The following is a 14,636-nucleotide window of genomic DNA, read 5'->3' as shown; positions in this document are numbered from 1 at the left end:
GTCTCCGTCTAGCCTGACAAGGCCTCAGGATTCCCCAGGCAGAGCTACAATGTGGCGAGTTAAAGTGACCTCTGGGCTGCGTGCTTCCTCTGCAAGCTGGACTCCGGGGTTAAGATGTCACCTATGTGTGGAAATTACACCTAATGCGTTGACACCCAGCTATGCAGAACCGAGTGCTGCGCTCACTGCAGTAAAGAGAAAGCAGGTGGGAAGGGTCAAGCAGTGGCAGCTCCGAGGAAGTGACTGGCGCTAAGAGGAAGCTCAGCCTCGTTGAGGTCCGGGGTGAGACACATGTTCCGGTCAGCCCCCGGTGTCTGTGCGTGTGATGCAGATAGGTGAGTAATGTGTTTATTGATTGGAATCCGTGTTCCACTGACCCTTGAGCAAACCTTGCCCTTCGCCGGGTGATCAAAGCTGTTACATCATCGGATTTGCTCACAGCTCAGGGGATGTTTGTTTTCACAGCGAGACCAGCCCAGCCGAGTGTTGCCCTGACTTAAAGCAGACTTCCTATTCGTGAAGCTTCCACACATCTGCCGGGGGACCGCGCGTAAGCGTGTCTGTATGTGTGCACTTCCACTATGATCTCACCTTGTGTGCCTGAAGCTTGTTAAGAAAGAGATTACTGCACAAACAAGCTGTTGTCAGCTCCAGATCTGGCCGAGTCCTGGACGCTATAATCATCAGCTGTATGTATGTGGACTTATCTTTCATTACATAACCACAAACAAGATGAAAAATACATAAATGCAACCGTGCAGCCGTCAACAAGTATATGCTCTGCGTATAAACAAGCTTTAAGGATGTTTTGCAGAAAATGGGGGGATACTCCGACATCTGTTTCTGATGAACCTTCAGAGAAAGCAAAGGGCAGATATTTGGGCTTTTGTTTAGTTTCTTTCATAGATGATCAGTAGTGTCTGTTCAGATCTCTTCCCGTAAATGGATGCTCTGTTTTGTTCCTTCTGGAATTTATCATGCAAGCCATTTGGGGATTACATTCGGGGAAGAAACAATATTTCAGATATTGAAGTAGCATCAAACAGTTTCCGAGAGCAGTGATACAAGTGTTAAAAACGAATGATTTATACCGGATTAGTGTGAACAATTGATGAAGACGTTTTCTACTTTTATTCGGTACTCGTACATCAATTTAACTTTCCCTACTGCTCTACCACCCACGTCAGCTTTTGTGGGTGGTGGAGTCGGGAAAGATACAGATGTAAGAGGACTAATATGATAAAAACAGATACTATCTCTGGATGTAGTACAACCACTATCTCATCATCTATCGCCTGATTTCATGACATGGTGCTCTTTTTACTGTCTCTCTTTTAAGAGAACAAGACTCCGAGTATATGTCTGGACTGTGTCTGGTCAGTCTGTGAATTTGTGGCTAAATTGTTACACAAATAGTCAGTGGTCATGTCTATAATGTTAAATCCAGCGGTACACTATGGGACGTGCTGCTCCACTCAACTGGCAGTTCAAGCGGTGACGTACCCTATCGTTGAATGCATCTGATTTGTCCCTGGTTTTCTCGTAGACTTTCTGTTATTCTGTCTTTTACCCGGTTCTTATCATCGTTGTACTACTTCACTAGTCACTGCTGTTTTGTTTATGCACCAAAAAAAAAATATGCCACAAGACAAGACACTTATTTGTCAAAAAAGTATTCCACTGTTGTACTCCGCAATTGTAGAAAACAAGTGCATACTGTATATTCTCGTTGATGGATTTCCCTTGTCATTCCATTTGATCTATATTAGCACATTACGCAGTTACACCAATGCCTGTTAAAGTATCATTAAAGATGGTGCAGAGATACTGCAAAACATCAATCATAACTCCTAATTTATGGCGTGAATCCATGGAGCTGGGGGTTTCATCGTCCCTTTGTAATGAGGAAGTTGTGATGAAAAGGGACAGTTTGGATGTTTTGAAGTGGGGTTGTATGAGGTACTTATCCATAGTCAGTGTATGTAAAGTACTGCTGTGAACGGGGGCAGCAGCGAAACGTATTTTTGCCACCAAAAAAAAATCCATATCAGTTTTAAAGGAACAGTGTGTAGCATTTAGGGGGATCTATTTGCAGAAATTAAACACAATATTAATAAGTATGTTTTCTTTAGTGTATAATCACCTGAAAATAAGAACTGTTGTGTTTTCGTTAGCTTAGCATGAACCGTTTATATCTACAAAGGGACGGGAGGGGGCGGGTCCTCTTCACGGATACTCCAATACTCTTGACAAAGCCACCAGACCCCATTGAAAAAGACTAATTTTACCTCGCAGAACGCGGGAGTTGCTGGTCTACCACTGCTTCGATCGGTTAGTTTGTTTGTGTTATTGTGTGACTTTGGAGTTTTTAAGTCAAACAATAACACAAACAAACAAACTGATAGAGGCAGTGGTAGACCAGCAACTCCTGTGTTCTATGAGGTTAAATTACTGTTTTTTTTCAATGGAGTCTGGTGGCTTTGGCGAGAGCGTAGATGGATACAACCGCTTCAGTTGCCCGTTGGAAACGGCTGTCTCACAGCAAGGTAAACCAGCAAAAATATTCCAAATATAGCGTACACTTAAACTGATATTGATTTTTTTTAAGTGAGCCTTTTTTTAGGTGTCTAAAATACGTTTTGCTGCTGCCCCCGTCCACAGCAGTACATTACTTTGCTTCCGTGCAGTAACACCTGCCTGTTTCTCCAAACTAGGGGCATGCTGACCGTCATCTACTGTAGGTAATACACTGACTATGGAGAAGTACCTCATACACCCCACTTCAAAACATCCGAATTATCCCTTTAATGGCCTTAGAGCTCCTCCCGTGCTATATAGTGTACTTCAAACAGACATGGTTGCATGAAAAAGTTTTAAGTGTAGTCTGAGCGTACATTGTGTAGATTTTTCTTCCAACAAATTCTGTTTGACAAATGTTTGACCCTGTCTTGATGACTTTTGGAAACAAAAAAGAAAATTGAAGAGAAAGGAGAAAAGGAAAAGAAGGAACAAGAAAAGAAAAGAGGTAGGTAGAAAAGCTGGAAGAGGAGGCCAGAGAAGGGGCCAACTAGAATAAACTGGATAGAAAGGATGAAAAAAGAGGAGGTGGTTAGGAAAAGATTAAAAGAGAGGAGATAAGAATTTTAGGGGGAGAAAAGCGATGGAGAGGAGGAACAGGAGATGAGAGGAAAGATGAGGGAGTGGTGAAGGAAAAGCCATGAGAGGAGGAGAGAGGCAGCCAAGGGGAGATCTGTGGAGAATTATACATCAGCTCAAATGTGAGACTGATTCTCCGAGATGACAGATGACTGACAGCCGAAATCAAAACCACACTGTACGGGCGTCTTTCCAGATCTTTCCATATTGTTCAATCTCGCTCCTGTCTTTCCGTTTCCTTCTCTCTTTCCCTCGCTCCTCCACTCTCCTTGGTGGTCTTTTTTCTCCTCTTCCCTCCCCTCTCGGAACTCAACACGACATCCGTGCCCAGCCACCTTTACCTCACATCAGGGTGTGGTCTCCGAGGTAATCAATCATAGACAACATGCATAGGTGGGAGGCCCCGATCAAAACTCTCCTCCTTTATGTGTTTTTCTATCTTCCTTTAATGCAGCTGAGGCACACCAACCAGAGCTGGATAACTTTCACTCAGTGTAATTAGAGCAGCGCCAGGTAATTTCGCACATCACAGAGTCCAAATGGCACTGAGAGCGAGCTGTTAAAAAGTTTTGACAACTTCAACACCCAGAAGTTACGGAATGTGATCTCTGTAAACTGTGTAATCCCCTGACCTATGTGTTATCTTCTTGGCATCTGGCAGAAGCAAGGGAGGTGAAGGGGTTCACATATATTTGCAAGTCTGGCTGTCTCTGGACGCAGCGCTCACTCACTGCTCTTTAGGAGAAAAAGTTTTGTGTTAAGATTCTTTTCCAACGAGTGGAAATGTTTGGATAGCCATCAGCAAACTTTTATTTGCATAAAGAGGGTCACATCTATCTCTCCATCATCCTCCGTCAATATCAGGGAACTCGTTTCTTTTGCAGCCAAACTATATTTATCATGCACGTTAGTGCTGGCCAAAACCGAATGAATCCTTTCTACTGTGGCCTTTTTGAGCTCGGTGCATAGTCGGCGCTGGTACATACTGCTTCCAGCACAGCCTTGCACTCTCCGACACCTTCACCTTCTCCCATCTCCCTTCTACTTGACTTTTGCACTGTATATTACCAAGCCAACTGCCAGTAATTGAGATTGAAGTGTTACATTAAAGCTGCACTAATCTCTATGAACAGATTCTGCATTTACATGTAGAATCTGGGACAAGATTTTGGTATTGGAAGCATTCTTGTTTTCGCTTTTAGTCTGAATAGTATTGACCAATCATGTTCGAGCAGGCTTTGCTTGAATATAGGTAAACAGTCTGTGTGGAGAGCAAAAGAGGTGGAACGCATTGGCCGAAATCTTGGAACCCACCGGCTATCGTCTGATGATGATTTAGCTTTTTATTGGTTTAAAATTCTCGTAATACTACTTTGTGCCATAGAGACTTCCTGTACATGCCAAACTGCTAGCTGTATATTGAAAAATACCAAAGAAACTGCTTGGAGGCTTTGGGCATTGGTGCCAAATGTATTTATTTAGCGAGTAATTATATGAATCCATATATAAAGGAAAAAATCACATATAACTTTGCTTCAATATGTATGTTCACACAAACCCGTAGCTCTGCAATTCTACATTGTGTCAGTTCAAAAGTGAAGGCCTCTTTTATTGGTTTCCTAGTAGTTTTACAGTCCCAGAATTAGTCTCGATATTTCAGAGGCAGAAACTTCTTTTATTTTTAAGAAAGAAAAACTTTTGAGGTATTTTTCCAAAAAAGTACATCATATAAAATGTTATTTCCCATTAGAGCAGCTTTGATGGACTTCAACTTCTTCCAAAGTGAAGAAACTTGGATGCTGGATTCTCCCCATTCTGCAACCAACAGCACAACAACAAATATCTCCCTGTGGTCACAAAAGTCAAAAGAGCCGCCCTGCCCCTTGAAACAACCCTGAACTGATGTGGAGGTCTTATGCAATTCAGGGTGGGCTTAATTCATCGCCAGCATCAATGTGCTACAGCAGAAAGATACTGGTCTTTATTGGACCAGATGCTATGATCTCTCATGTACTACTTCTAACTTCATCAGAACTTATCAGTTCATCCTTGAGTCCTAGTGGACGTTTGTGCCAAATGTGAAGAAATCCACTCAAGGCGTTCCTGAGATATCACATTCACGAGAATGGGACAGATGTGAGGTCACAATGACCTCAATAAATTCTAATCAGTTCATCTTCCAGCCCAAGTACACCTTTGTGCCAAATCTGAAGAAATTCCATGGTGTGTTATTGAGATATCAGGTTCAGGAGAATGGGATGGACGTGAGGTCACAGTGACCTTTGACCATCAAAAACTAATCAATTCACCCTTGAGTCCAGGTGGACATTTGTGCCAAATTTGAAGAAATTCCCTCCAGGCGTTCCTGAGATATCGCGTTCACGAGGATGGCACGGACGGACGGACAACCCAAAAATGTAATGCGTCCGGGCACGGAGGCATAAAAAGAGATCTGGTTGGTATTACTCAACTCAAAAGACTAAAACTTTAAGATTTTGTGCCCATACTAAAATTACACTAGACCAGATATGCATGGTTGCCTTATTTTAGAATGGTTTGGACTAATATTTATTTTTGCAACCCAAGTTTGGGGACTTTATTTCGTAATTATAAAGATAAAGCAACCGGTTCTCAACCCCAACTTGTTAAATACCGATGCTTTGTCAGTGCCCCTCGGCATCTGATACAGACACACCGGGCTTTCAACCGACTCCAATGTAAACCCATCCGCATCATTATTAGACGGTCAGGGCAACTGATGTTGTGTCCTGTGTGAAACCAAGTCAAAGTTATGTTACCTTAGTTTTGTTATGTAACTTACAGTACGTACTAAACTAGCGGCAGTTACGTATCAAGCATAGTTATTTTACGTAATAAATGCACTTATTTTAACCCAAACTACAGTCCTTTTCTAAGCCTAACCAAGTGCTTTTGTTGCGTATGTAGCCCTAAAAGTAAACCTGTGTTGGAGGTTTACTTTGAAAAGACACTGTATGCATGTAACGAGCAGAAACTGTAAGTTTTCTGTGAGCAAGGAAGTTTGGAAAGTGGAAACTGACACGCCGTTGCTGACACGTCCAAAACTGATGCTAGAGGGGTACCTAGAGTGTCACAGTTTGAAGGGTAGGGCCACTGACCAAGCATCAGTATTTGACGAGTTGGGAGTGAGAAGGTGTTGGATAAAGATAAAGTATTTACTATCACATATAAGGTCCAGAATACCTGAAAAAGAGAGACTTTCACATACTTGCTGACCTTATGTCAAAAAATAAAACTTACTAGGCTAAAAGTAGCAGCAAACACCCCGAGGCAGACATGAAAGTGCATATTATATATAAAAGGCATCTTTACTCTCAAAGACTGCTCAAGTAGCAGAACTAACGTAGTTGTAAACTCAGCTTTTTTTAACAGTGCAATGTCATGCATTTCTTGCAGAGGAGAATGAACAAAATGGATCTTTAGGCAACAAGCAAGTAGAGTCTGATAAATTCATCCTCAGCTTCAATTTTGCAGTGATGAATCACACCAACCCACGCAAGTGGTTTGTCCGTGAGTTTGTTTTGAAACAATTAATGAAGAGTCTGTTTTTCCAATGAGTACGTGACATAATATCTATGCGATCCTTTAAGGGCCTAGAAAGAGCTAGTGATTAGCTATGGAACTGGCTGGAAAGTTTTAAGAAATAACCCTTGTGTGGAGCTGAAGATACAGTAAAGACCTTGTGTAAGAAAGTAACCACCATTAGTTTAATGAGGATGGCTAAAGTGCATGACACCATGGAAACACGCATTGTCTTATTTAAAGTGCAACAGAATTGGTAAACTGGAAAAGCACAGCGTGACAGAAAACAATCCACTGAACGGAATATTCCTGTGCCACAGTTCCTGTGCTTCTTGCCCAGTACCAATGCTGATTTCCATGAAAACACTGCCATAAGCTCCGTGGTAGTGACAGTATCTTGTTCGATACAAGAAGGACTGTTTTATCTGATTGGAATATCACTCACTATTTCGTCTATATCTCTGTATCAACCACTAACTGATAACAACAAAGATACATCAGCAGGTTTTTCTAGCAGTAATGACTTCATCTGTACTCTCAGCAGTTCCTGTTGCATCACATTTCTTTCAATATGTCTGATCGTGATTAACTCTTTCCAAAAACCCGTCAACTTTGATGTTGCACCACAGCGCTATTCCGATGCCTGAAAGATTGACTTTGTGGCCCGATAAGAACTTTGTTTGAACTTTAAGTCTAAGTAAACATTATATCAAGGCACCGCAGGCCTAAAATGTTCCCTCGACCGCAGAAAGTCATGCCGGATACTTGAGCATCCGCCGTTTTCATCTTCTCTGTTTATCGCTCTGACAGCACAGATTAGGGGATGGGACAAACATTTGTTTTTCTCGGGCCATATGGAACACAGTGGTAATGGTGAGCTTGTTCAAAGGGCACAGGAAGAACAAATTATGTTCCAAAATTCCAAAACAGAAACTAAAAAGGTCACATTTGGCATTCGAGTGATATTTCATTGTTGCTCGTCAAAACGCTCCCCCGCATTAAAGTCGCAGCTGTCCTCCTGCAGTCACTATACATTAGCACAGAGGTTCCACTGACGGTACACTTTCCATTTCCCACAAATAAGAAAACATAAGCTTATTGGGAGTAAAGCTGGATTACCACCCTGGCAAAGTGGGTAACTGCCCCTGAGCCTCAAATCTCCAAGGGATACAAAAGCCCCAGGGTTTATACAGCAATATGTTTGTGATAATTGTGATTTTGTTTAGGAATAAGGGAAATGTATACAACTAAAGCACAGCACCAGCTGCCATGATACGTGCCTGTACTGTAGGTTGGTCAAGATGAAGCCCAGCCCTGTGTGGAAATTTAGTTTCAAGACGATACTGTGCTTGAAATAACCACAATCTTAACCTGCATATACACATAATATTCTAGAATAGGAATACTATACACAATAACATAACATAATAAAATGAATTATCTTGTTACAATGTTACCTAGCAGTGGGGGGGATATATTACACAGCAAGTGAACATTTTGAACTTTGAACTTTGTGTTGGAAGCAGAAAAAATGGGCCAGCGTAAGGATGTGAGTGACTTTGACAAGGGCCAAATTGTGATGGGCAGACGACCGGGTCAGAGCATCTCCAAAACTGCAGCTCTTGTGGGATGTTCCCGGTCTGCAGTGGTCAGGACCTACCAAAAGTGGTCCAAGGAAGGAAAGCCGGTGAACCCGCGACAGGGTCAGACCCGAGGCTCATTGATACACGTTGGGAGCGAAGGCTGGCCCGTGTTGTCTGATCCAATAGAAGAGCTACTGTAGCTCAAGTTGCTGAAAAAGCTAGTGCTGGTTCTGATAAAAAGGTGTCAGACCACACAGTGCATCGCAGTTTGTTGTGTATGGGGCTGCATAGCCGCAGACCGGTCAGGGTGCCCATTGCTGACCCGTGTCCACATCCAAAAGCGCCTACAATGGGCACGTGAGCATCAGAACTGGACCACGGAGCAATGAAAGAAGGTGGCCCGGTCTGATGAATCACATTTTCTTTTACATCATGTGGCTGGCAACGAGTTCCAGGTGTTGACTTGACCTCCAAATTCTCCAGATCTAAATTCAATCGAGCATCTGTGGGATGTGCTGGACAACCAAGTCCAATCCACGGAGGCCCCACCTCGCAACTTACAGGACTTAAAGGATCTGCTACTGACGGCTCGGTGCCAGATACCATAGCAGACCTTCAGAGGTCTAGTGGAGTCCATGCCTCGACGGGTCAAGGCTGTTTTGGCGGCAAAAGGGGGACCTACTCAATATTAGGCAGGAGGTCATAATGTTATGGCTGATCGGTGTATATTGACACGCCGTCCCTGGTCCGTCTAAAACTAAAGCAAGAGGGGTACCCCGCACGTCGGTCTCCAATGCCGAGGGGCGCTGACCAAGAGGTGGTATTCGATGAGTTGGGAGTGAGAATGTGTTGTGAAATACTGACTTAAAGGGAACATATCATGAAAAACTCACTTATTCAGAGCTTGTGCAAATAGATGTGGGTATCTGGAGCACCTACCAACCCACAAACTGTGAAATAAGACAACCCAGTCAGTTTGTTTGTTGGCTGTCTAGATCAGAAAACATGTGATTCAACAAGCTATTCAGGTTTGGCTCCCCTTCCTATGTCACATGCAGGCTCATGAGAATATATCCCCCACAGCTTGAGAACTACTTTTGCAAAGGCTTTTTCAGGAGGGGGTCTAGAAGAGAGAGGCGCTAAAATGGAGCGTTTCAGACAGAGGGGTGAACACAGGTAGATTCAGACAGACAGTATGAGAAAAATGTTTGAACATTAAAGCATGTGAACATGTTCTAGTAGAAACCCAAAATACAAGTATGAACCTGGAAATGAGCATGATATTTCCCCTTTAAAATATATGATGGTACAGTACAAGCTGTTTTTTAAAGAATATAAAATCTCTCACAGCTAAAAAAGGAGCATTACTGCTGAACCTATAGCTCATATTCACTGTAATCTAACTAAAATTGAAAATGCTCACCTGCTTCCCTCTCCCATCTGAGTCCGCTGCGTTGATTAATGATCCTCACCGCTCTGACTAATACAGTTTATTCTCTCATTAAGCTACAACAAACTCTGGTACTCACAGGAAACTGTAACAGTCTCCATTATGGATGGGCTCATTACTGCTAAAATAAACTGCCCCTGTTTTGCCAGCTTCCACTCATATAAGTCCGGCCAAATAAAGCTGTGCGCTCTGTTATGGATGACAGAGCTATACACACACACACACACACACACACACACACACACACACACACACACACACACACACACACACACACACACACACACACACACACACACACACACACACACACACACTGCTGTTGCTGCTCCCGTGGCTGCTTATATGATTTCCTCCTTTTAGTGAAAACATGAGGGAAAACATACCCTAATAAGCAAATTACTGAATCCATATGGATTAAACTGTGAAAAAATATAAAAACCCTTTGAAAACACTTAAAGTAACTGCTTGGCAAAAAGGCAAAGAACTTTTAGTGTAAAGTTTTAAACACTTTTGTGTTGATATGTTGTCAATTACTGTAAGAAACACACAGATTTTAAATGAATATCATACTGTCATATGGCTAATTTGTCAAATTGCAAGACTCCCTTTTTGCAACACTGAAAGCAATTACAGTAGTTCATTAGAAAACACTGTTTATGTAAATACAGTACACAGACAGCTGATTATTTTATGAAATCAGTGTTTAGGCACAGCCCAGAATTCATTCCAATCATCAAACTAAATACTTCTCCATTATCATTATTACTGGTGTACACCATCTTGTGGAGGCCTTAAAAACTACAACTGAGTTATAACACATGGAGTGAACCTGGGCCTGCGTGTAAAGCTATACAAAATACACAATTAGATTGAGCACTGGCATTGTTAATTCATTGATTACTTTTGCAGTAGAAGTTTCCCAAATTACAGGGCACATGGGGTTGATACAACTGATTGTAGTGAGCCTTTGTTGCAAACAGTAGACCTGCAGTACGAATATATTCCTTCCAGGTGGTTTAGTAGACTAGATTAAACAAATTAGGCTGACGTGGCCACATGGTGCTGACAAACTGGCGGGTTTATGGTTCGAGCCAGCGAAAATGATGAACGCTGGCCTACAGCTGCCCATACAAAAGCGAGGCCAACTGACTTACTCATTACCCATCTCAAAGTGGTACACATCCAAAACATCAACAGGCCCACCGGCTGGTTCAGTGACTATTGGAAACACGGGGAGTGATAGTGGAGGGAAACGCACGGTCAGGCTCTGTATCTATAAAGCATAACTGACGACTTTGCAAGCGATTTCACCATCGCAGACATATTTCCAATGTCGGAATGAATGTAAGGTGGTCATAAAAGTCAGTCCGAGCTTGTCTTAAGCCAGTCTCTTTCTCGCGTTGAAGTTCAATGAAGCGAACATTGTCAACAGCCAATAGGTACGCGTGCTCTCCAGCACCAAACAGGAAGCAGCAAACGGGGTAGAAAGTGAACATGGAGAAACTGGTGGAGTTGTGGAGTGAACAAGAGCGCCTCTTTTGACGTGTCCTCTCATTTGTACCACAATAGAGTGGAGAAGGAAAAAAAAGGGTCTACGTGCAAGTTAACGTTAACTACTGGAATGTTTACTATTAACCTACGAGCTAACCGTACGTTTCAGCTGAAGAATGCTTGTAGGTTACTAGAAAACATTCCTGTAGCTAAAGTTAGCTTGCAAGTAGCCCCGTTCAGGACAGTGGCTAAAGCATACTCCCCAGTGATTCAAATGAAACCTGTGAGCTCGTGTTTACAACATGGGAAGTCGTGTACACAATATATGCTTGGCGTTCAAGTGGTTAAATCGTGAGAACACCGCTGCTAAGCAACGGCAATGTTAATGTTACTGTCGGCATCTAGAAGCCACAGAGGTTTACAGTTTAACAAGCTAGCAAGTGGGTAACATAATGCAGGAAATGCAAAGGCATAATGACCCCCAAGGCTGTTGGGAATATCAACATTTTCCTCAGTCTTATTATAAAATTATGAAGAAAAACAATATACAACTAAAATCACAATATATTAACTTATTACGCACCGAAGAATAAACTCCCATGGCCTTTCTGACAACGTCAACAAACACGTCACAACCCGTAAACTCTGAGCTTTCAGAAACTTTCCACTTACGAGGTTGTGAATACCACAAGAGGGGGGCGTTCATATGGACTCTTGTCGTGAACACGGTAAACACGACCCCATTTGAAGGCACCAATAATCTCGAAAAGGAATCTAGTTGTAGTCTTGTTAATAGTGACCCTGTAAGATCCCCAGTATAATTTGCAAAATATTATAGTCTGTGACTAAAAACTCTGAGACTTAGGATGTTGTCTTTGGATGCGAGAGGTTGACAGACTTTAGTCTTTCAAAAGTCTTAATTTTTTTCCACTAACCACCTGCTAAAACTGGCATCACTGGTTGCCTGGCAACATTCGCCTATTTCACAATTCTCCAACTGTTGGTCCTTGTTTATCATCAATGGCCAGACTCTTGAGGTGTTCTCTGTGTTCTGGGCCGACATACCTGTCTCGACTTTGGAGTGGTCGGTCCTCTCCGTCACCTTCTCCTGGCTAATGAGGTAATCGACGATCCGCACGCCGATTGGCGGCTCGGTGTGGTTCCACTCCATGATGACCAATGAGCTGCTGGGCTCGTAGGTGTAAGACAGTTTCAGCCTGGCAACAGAGATGCAAAACCACGTCGCTCAGTGAAAGTTGTTGTCAGCAAACTGGTCTCATTACTGTAACTGGCAGCTAACATTATTATCCCCTCGTGTTCCGCAAAACTGCAACCCAATGAAAACACATCCTGCAATGTCACAAACACGTCTGTCAACAGAAAATACAGCCATTTATCCCTTTACTCTGGAGCGCTGATCTGCAGCTATGTAGCGCTGAGACCCATGTGTACAGATGTTTTAATGCCAACCAATCAATACAGCAGCTCATTTCATTGATTAGCACTCCCCAGAGAAATAAATCAATGGCCGCTATAATCATGGACACATTATAAGACAACCGCCCCCCCCTCTCCCAATTCAGTAATCCATCCATGGCTGAAATATTTGGTCGCAATAAAATTGAGTACACATGCATTCTAATGGCACATTACTTGAGGCCACTGCAGCATGAGATTGAGTTCTGCCAGTGAAATGATGGATGGAGTTTTGGAGAAAGGTAATATTATAAAGTTACTAACATAGGGTGGGGAAGTGGGGCGCAGGTGGGCAGTCCGTCTGTGCCAAAAGCGCTGGAATCACAACGGCACCAGTCATCGATTACATCACCTTTCCCTGAACACCACAGCATGCTCATCATGGCCTCCTGAAGAGCCTACGATGACGAGAAAGAGAGACAAAAAAGAAACGTAAATTCAAAGCGCATGTCATATTGGAACATGCAATATTCAAATGCAAATTGTAACAATGAAATTCTATTCTCACATCATCTATTTTATAATTGTACTTCAAATGAGGATATTAAAAATATTTCCTTTACTATATTCCTCATGTTTTTCGTTATTTTTGTGCATTTTATGCCTTTACCAGATAGGTAAAAGTGGAGAGATAACAGGAAATGAGGTGAAGGAGAATCAGGGACATTGCACCTTTGTCCATTTCCTAGACCTACGGCACCATTTCCTATGTTTTCAATATGGAAATTTTCATTTCACAAAAATCTTACAGATCAGTTTGGGGGAAGAACTGAAAAGAGGTTTTAGTTGAAATCCAACTAACTGTCAGTCGCTGCAAATGCATTTACACCGACTGCTGCTGTACATCATCCACACAACATGATGACACACACGAAAAACACCACAGGGCAATGTGGTGTTTTTCTTGTAAGCAAACAAAAGTTGTTTTTACACCAAATTGTACTCATTACATCACTTAGTGAGTGTCCTTGAGGTCTAACAAATGTGTTGAATGTGCTTCCTTCCTCGTGAAACACTTGTGAAAAGCTAATTTCATTAGCATTTTAAATCCAGCATTGTTTACATCCATGTTTACTAGCTCACAGTTTCCCCTGTCTTCGATGGTGCATTGCAGCATATCTTGGTAAGTGGGCCTTTTTTTTAGGTGTCTAAAATATGTTTTGCTGCCGTCCCCGTCCACAGCAGTACATTGCTTTGCTCCTGTGCTGGTACTCCTGTCCGTTTCTCCAAACTAGGGGCGTGTCGACCGTCATTTACTGTAAGTAACACACTGACTATGAATAAGTACCTACATTCAACCCCACTTCCAAACAGTCAAACAACACTTTTCTTTTTCTTGAGATTGTTTTTGAATTCTTGTTTTTTCTAGTAGGAAGGTTATTTTATCTGTGCATCGCGTCAATACCAGCAGCTGCACATTCAAACTCTAGCAACCTCCAAACAGCCTTTGTTGATAACAGCAGCTGTATCCGTCTGCCTGAGCTTCAGGATGAAAGCCTGACCCCCCCAGGAGTGTGGACAGCACCGTATCGACCTTTCCTCCTGCTGAAGCGGTAACGACGTACAGTATCGATGGAGTCGAATAAGTCACAGCCCAGTGCAGAAGATTATGGCGCAGCATGGTGCCAGCAGGGTAAGCCGTGATACTCCAAAAGGAAAACTCTTCTCTGTTTCTGTGACCTCTTTCATAATGAGGCCGGGAGTTTTTTTTCCGGCCGTGATGGATCACTTGGTACGGTCACAAACACATGGTTTCATTACAGGACGCCAGTTAATATGCTGACTGAGGTTTAATGATCACACACACACATACTAATGCCTGGACTTTATTATTAGCTTAGAATGTTTTTGGGCAAACATTTTTTGGGGATCCTCCATGCAAAACGGTGATGTACCTCCCCGTGTGACTGGTGGAG

At 42.6% G+C, this 14,636-nt stretch overlaps 1 protein-coding gene across 6 annotated transcripts in view; it reads right to left on the bottom strand.

The window, feature by feature from the left end:
• Positions 1–14,636, bottom strand: part of astn1 (astrotactin 1) — a 418,066-nt gene that overhangs the window by 33,052 nt on the left and 370,378 nt on the right. For all 6 annotated transcript variants that reach the window (XM_074650205.1, XM_074650206.1, XM_074650209.1 and 3 more), the window contains 2 exons: positions 12,985–13,118; positions 12,310–12,461 (listed from right to left, as the gene is read on the bottom strand). In XM_074650205.1, the coding sequence (XP_074506306.1) occupies positions 12,310–12,461; positions 12,985–13,118 (286 nt within the window). The remainder of the gene's footprint in view (positions 1–12,309; positions 12,462–12,984; positions 13,119–14,636) is intronic.

This window comes from Sebastes fasciatus, chromosome 11, assembly GCF_043250625.1.
Source record: "Sebastes fasciatus isolate fSebFas1 chromosome 11, fSebFas1.pri, whole genome shotgun sequence".
NCBI classification, from domain to species: domain Eukaryota; kingdom Metazoa; phylum Chordata; class Actinopteri; order Perciformes; family Sebastidae; genus Sebastes; species Sebastes fasciatus.
This window is presented reverse-complemented; position numbering and strand designations above follow the sequence as displayed.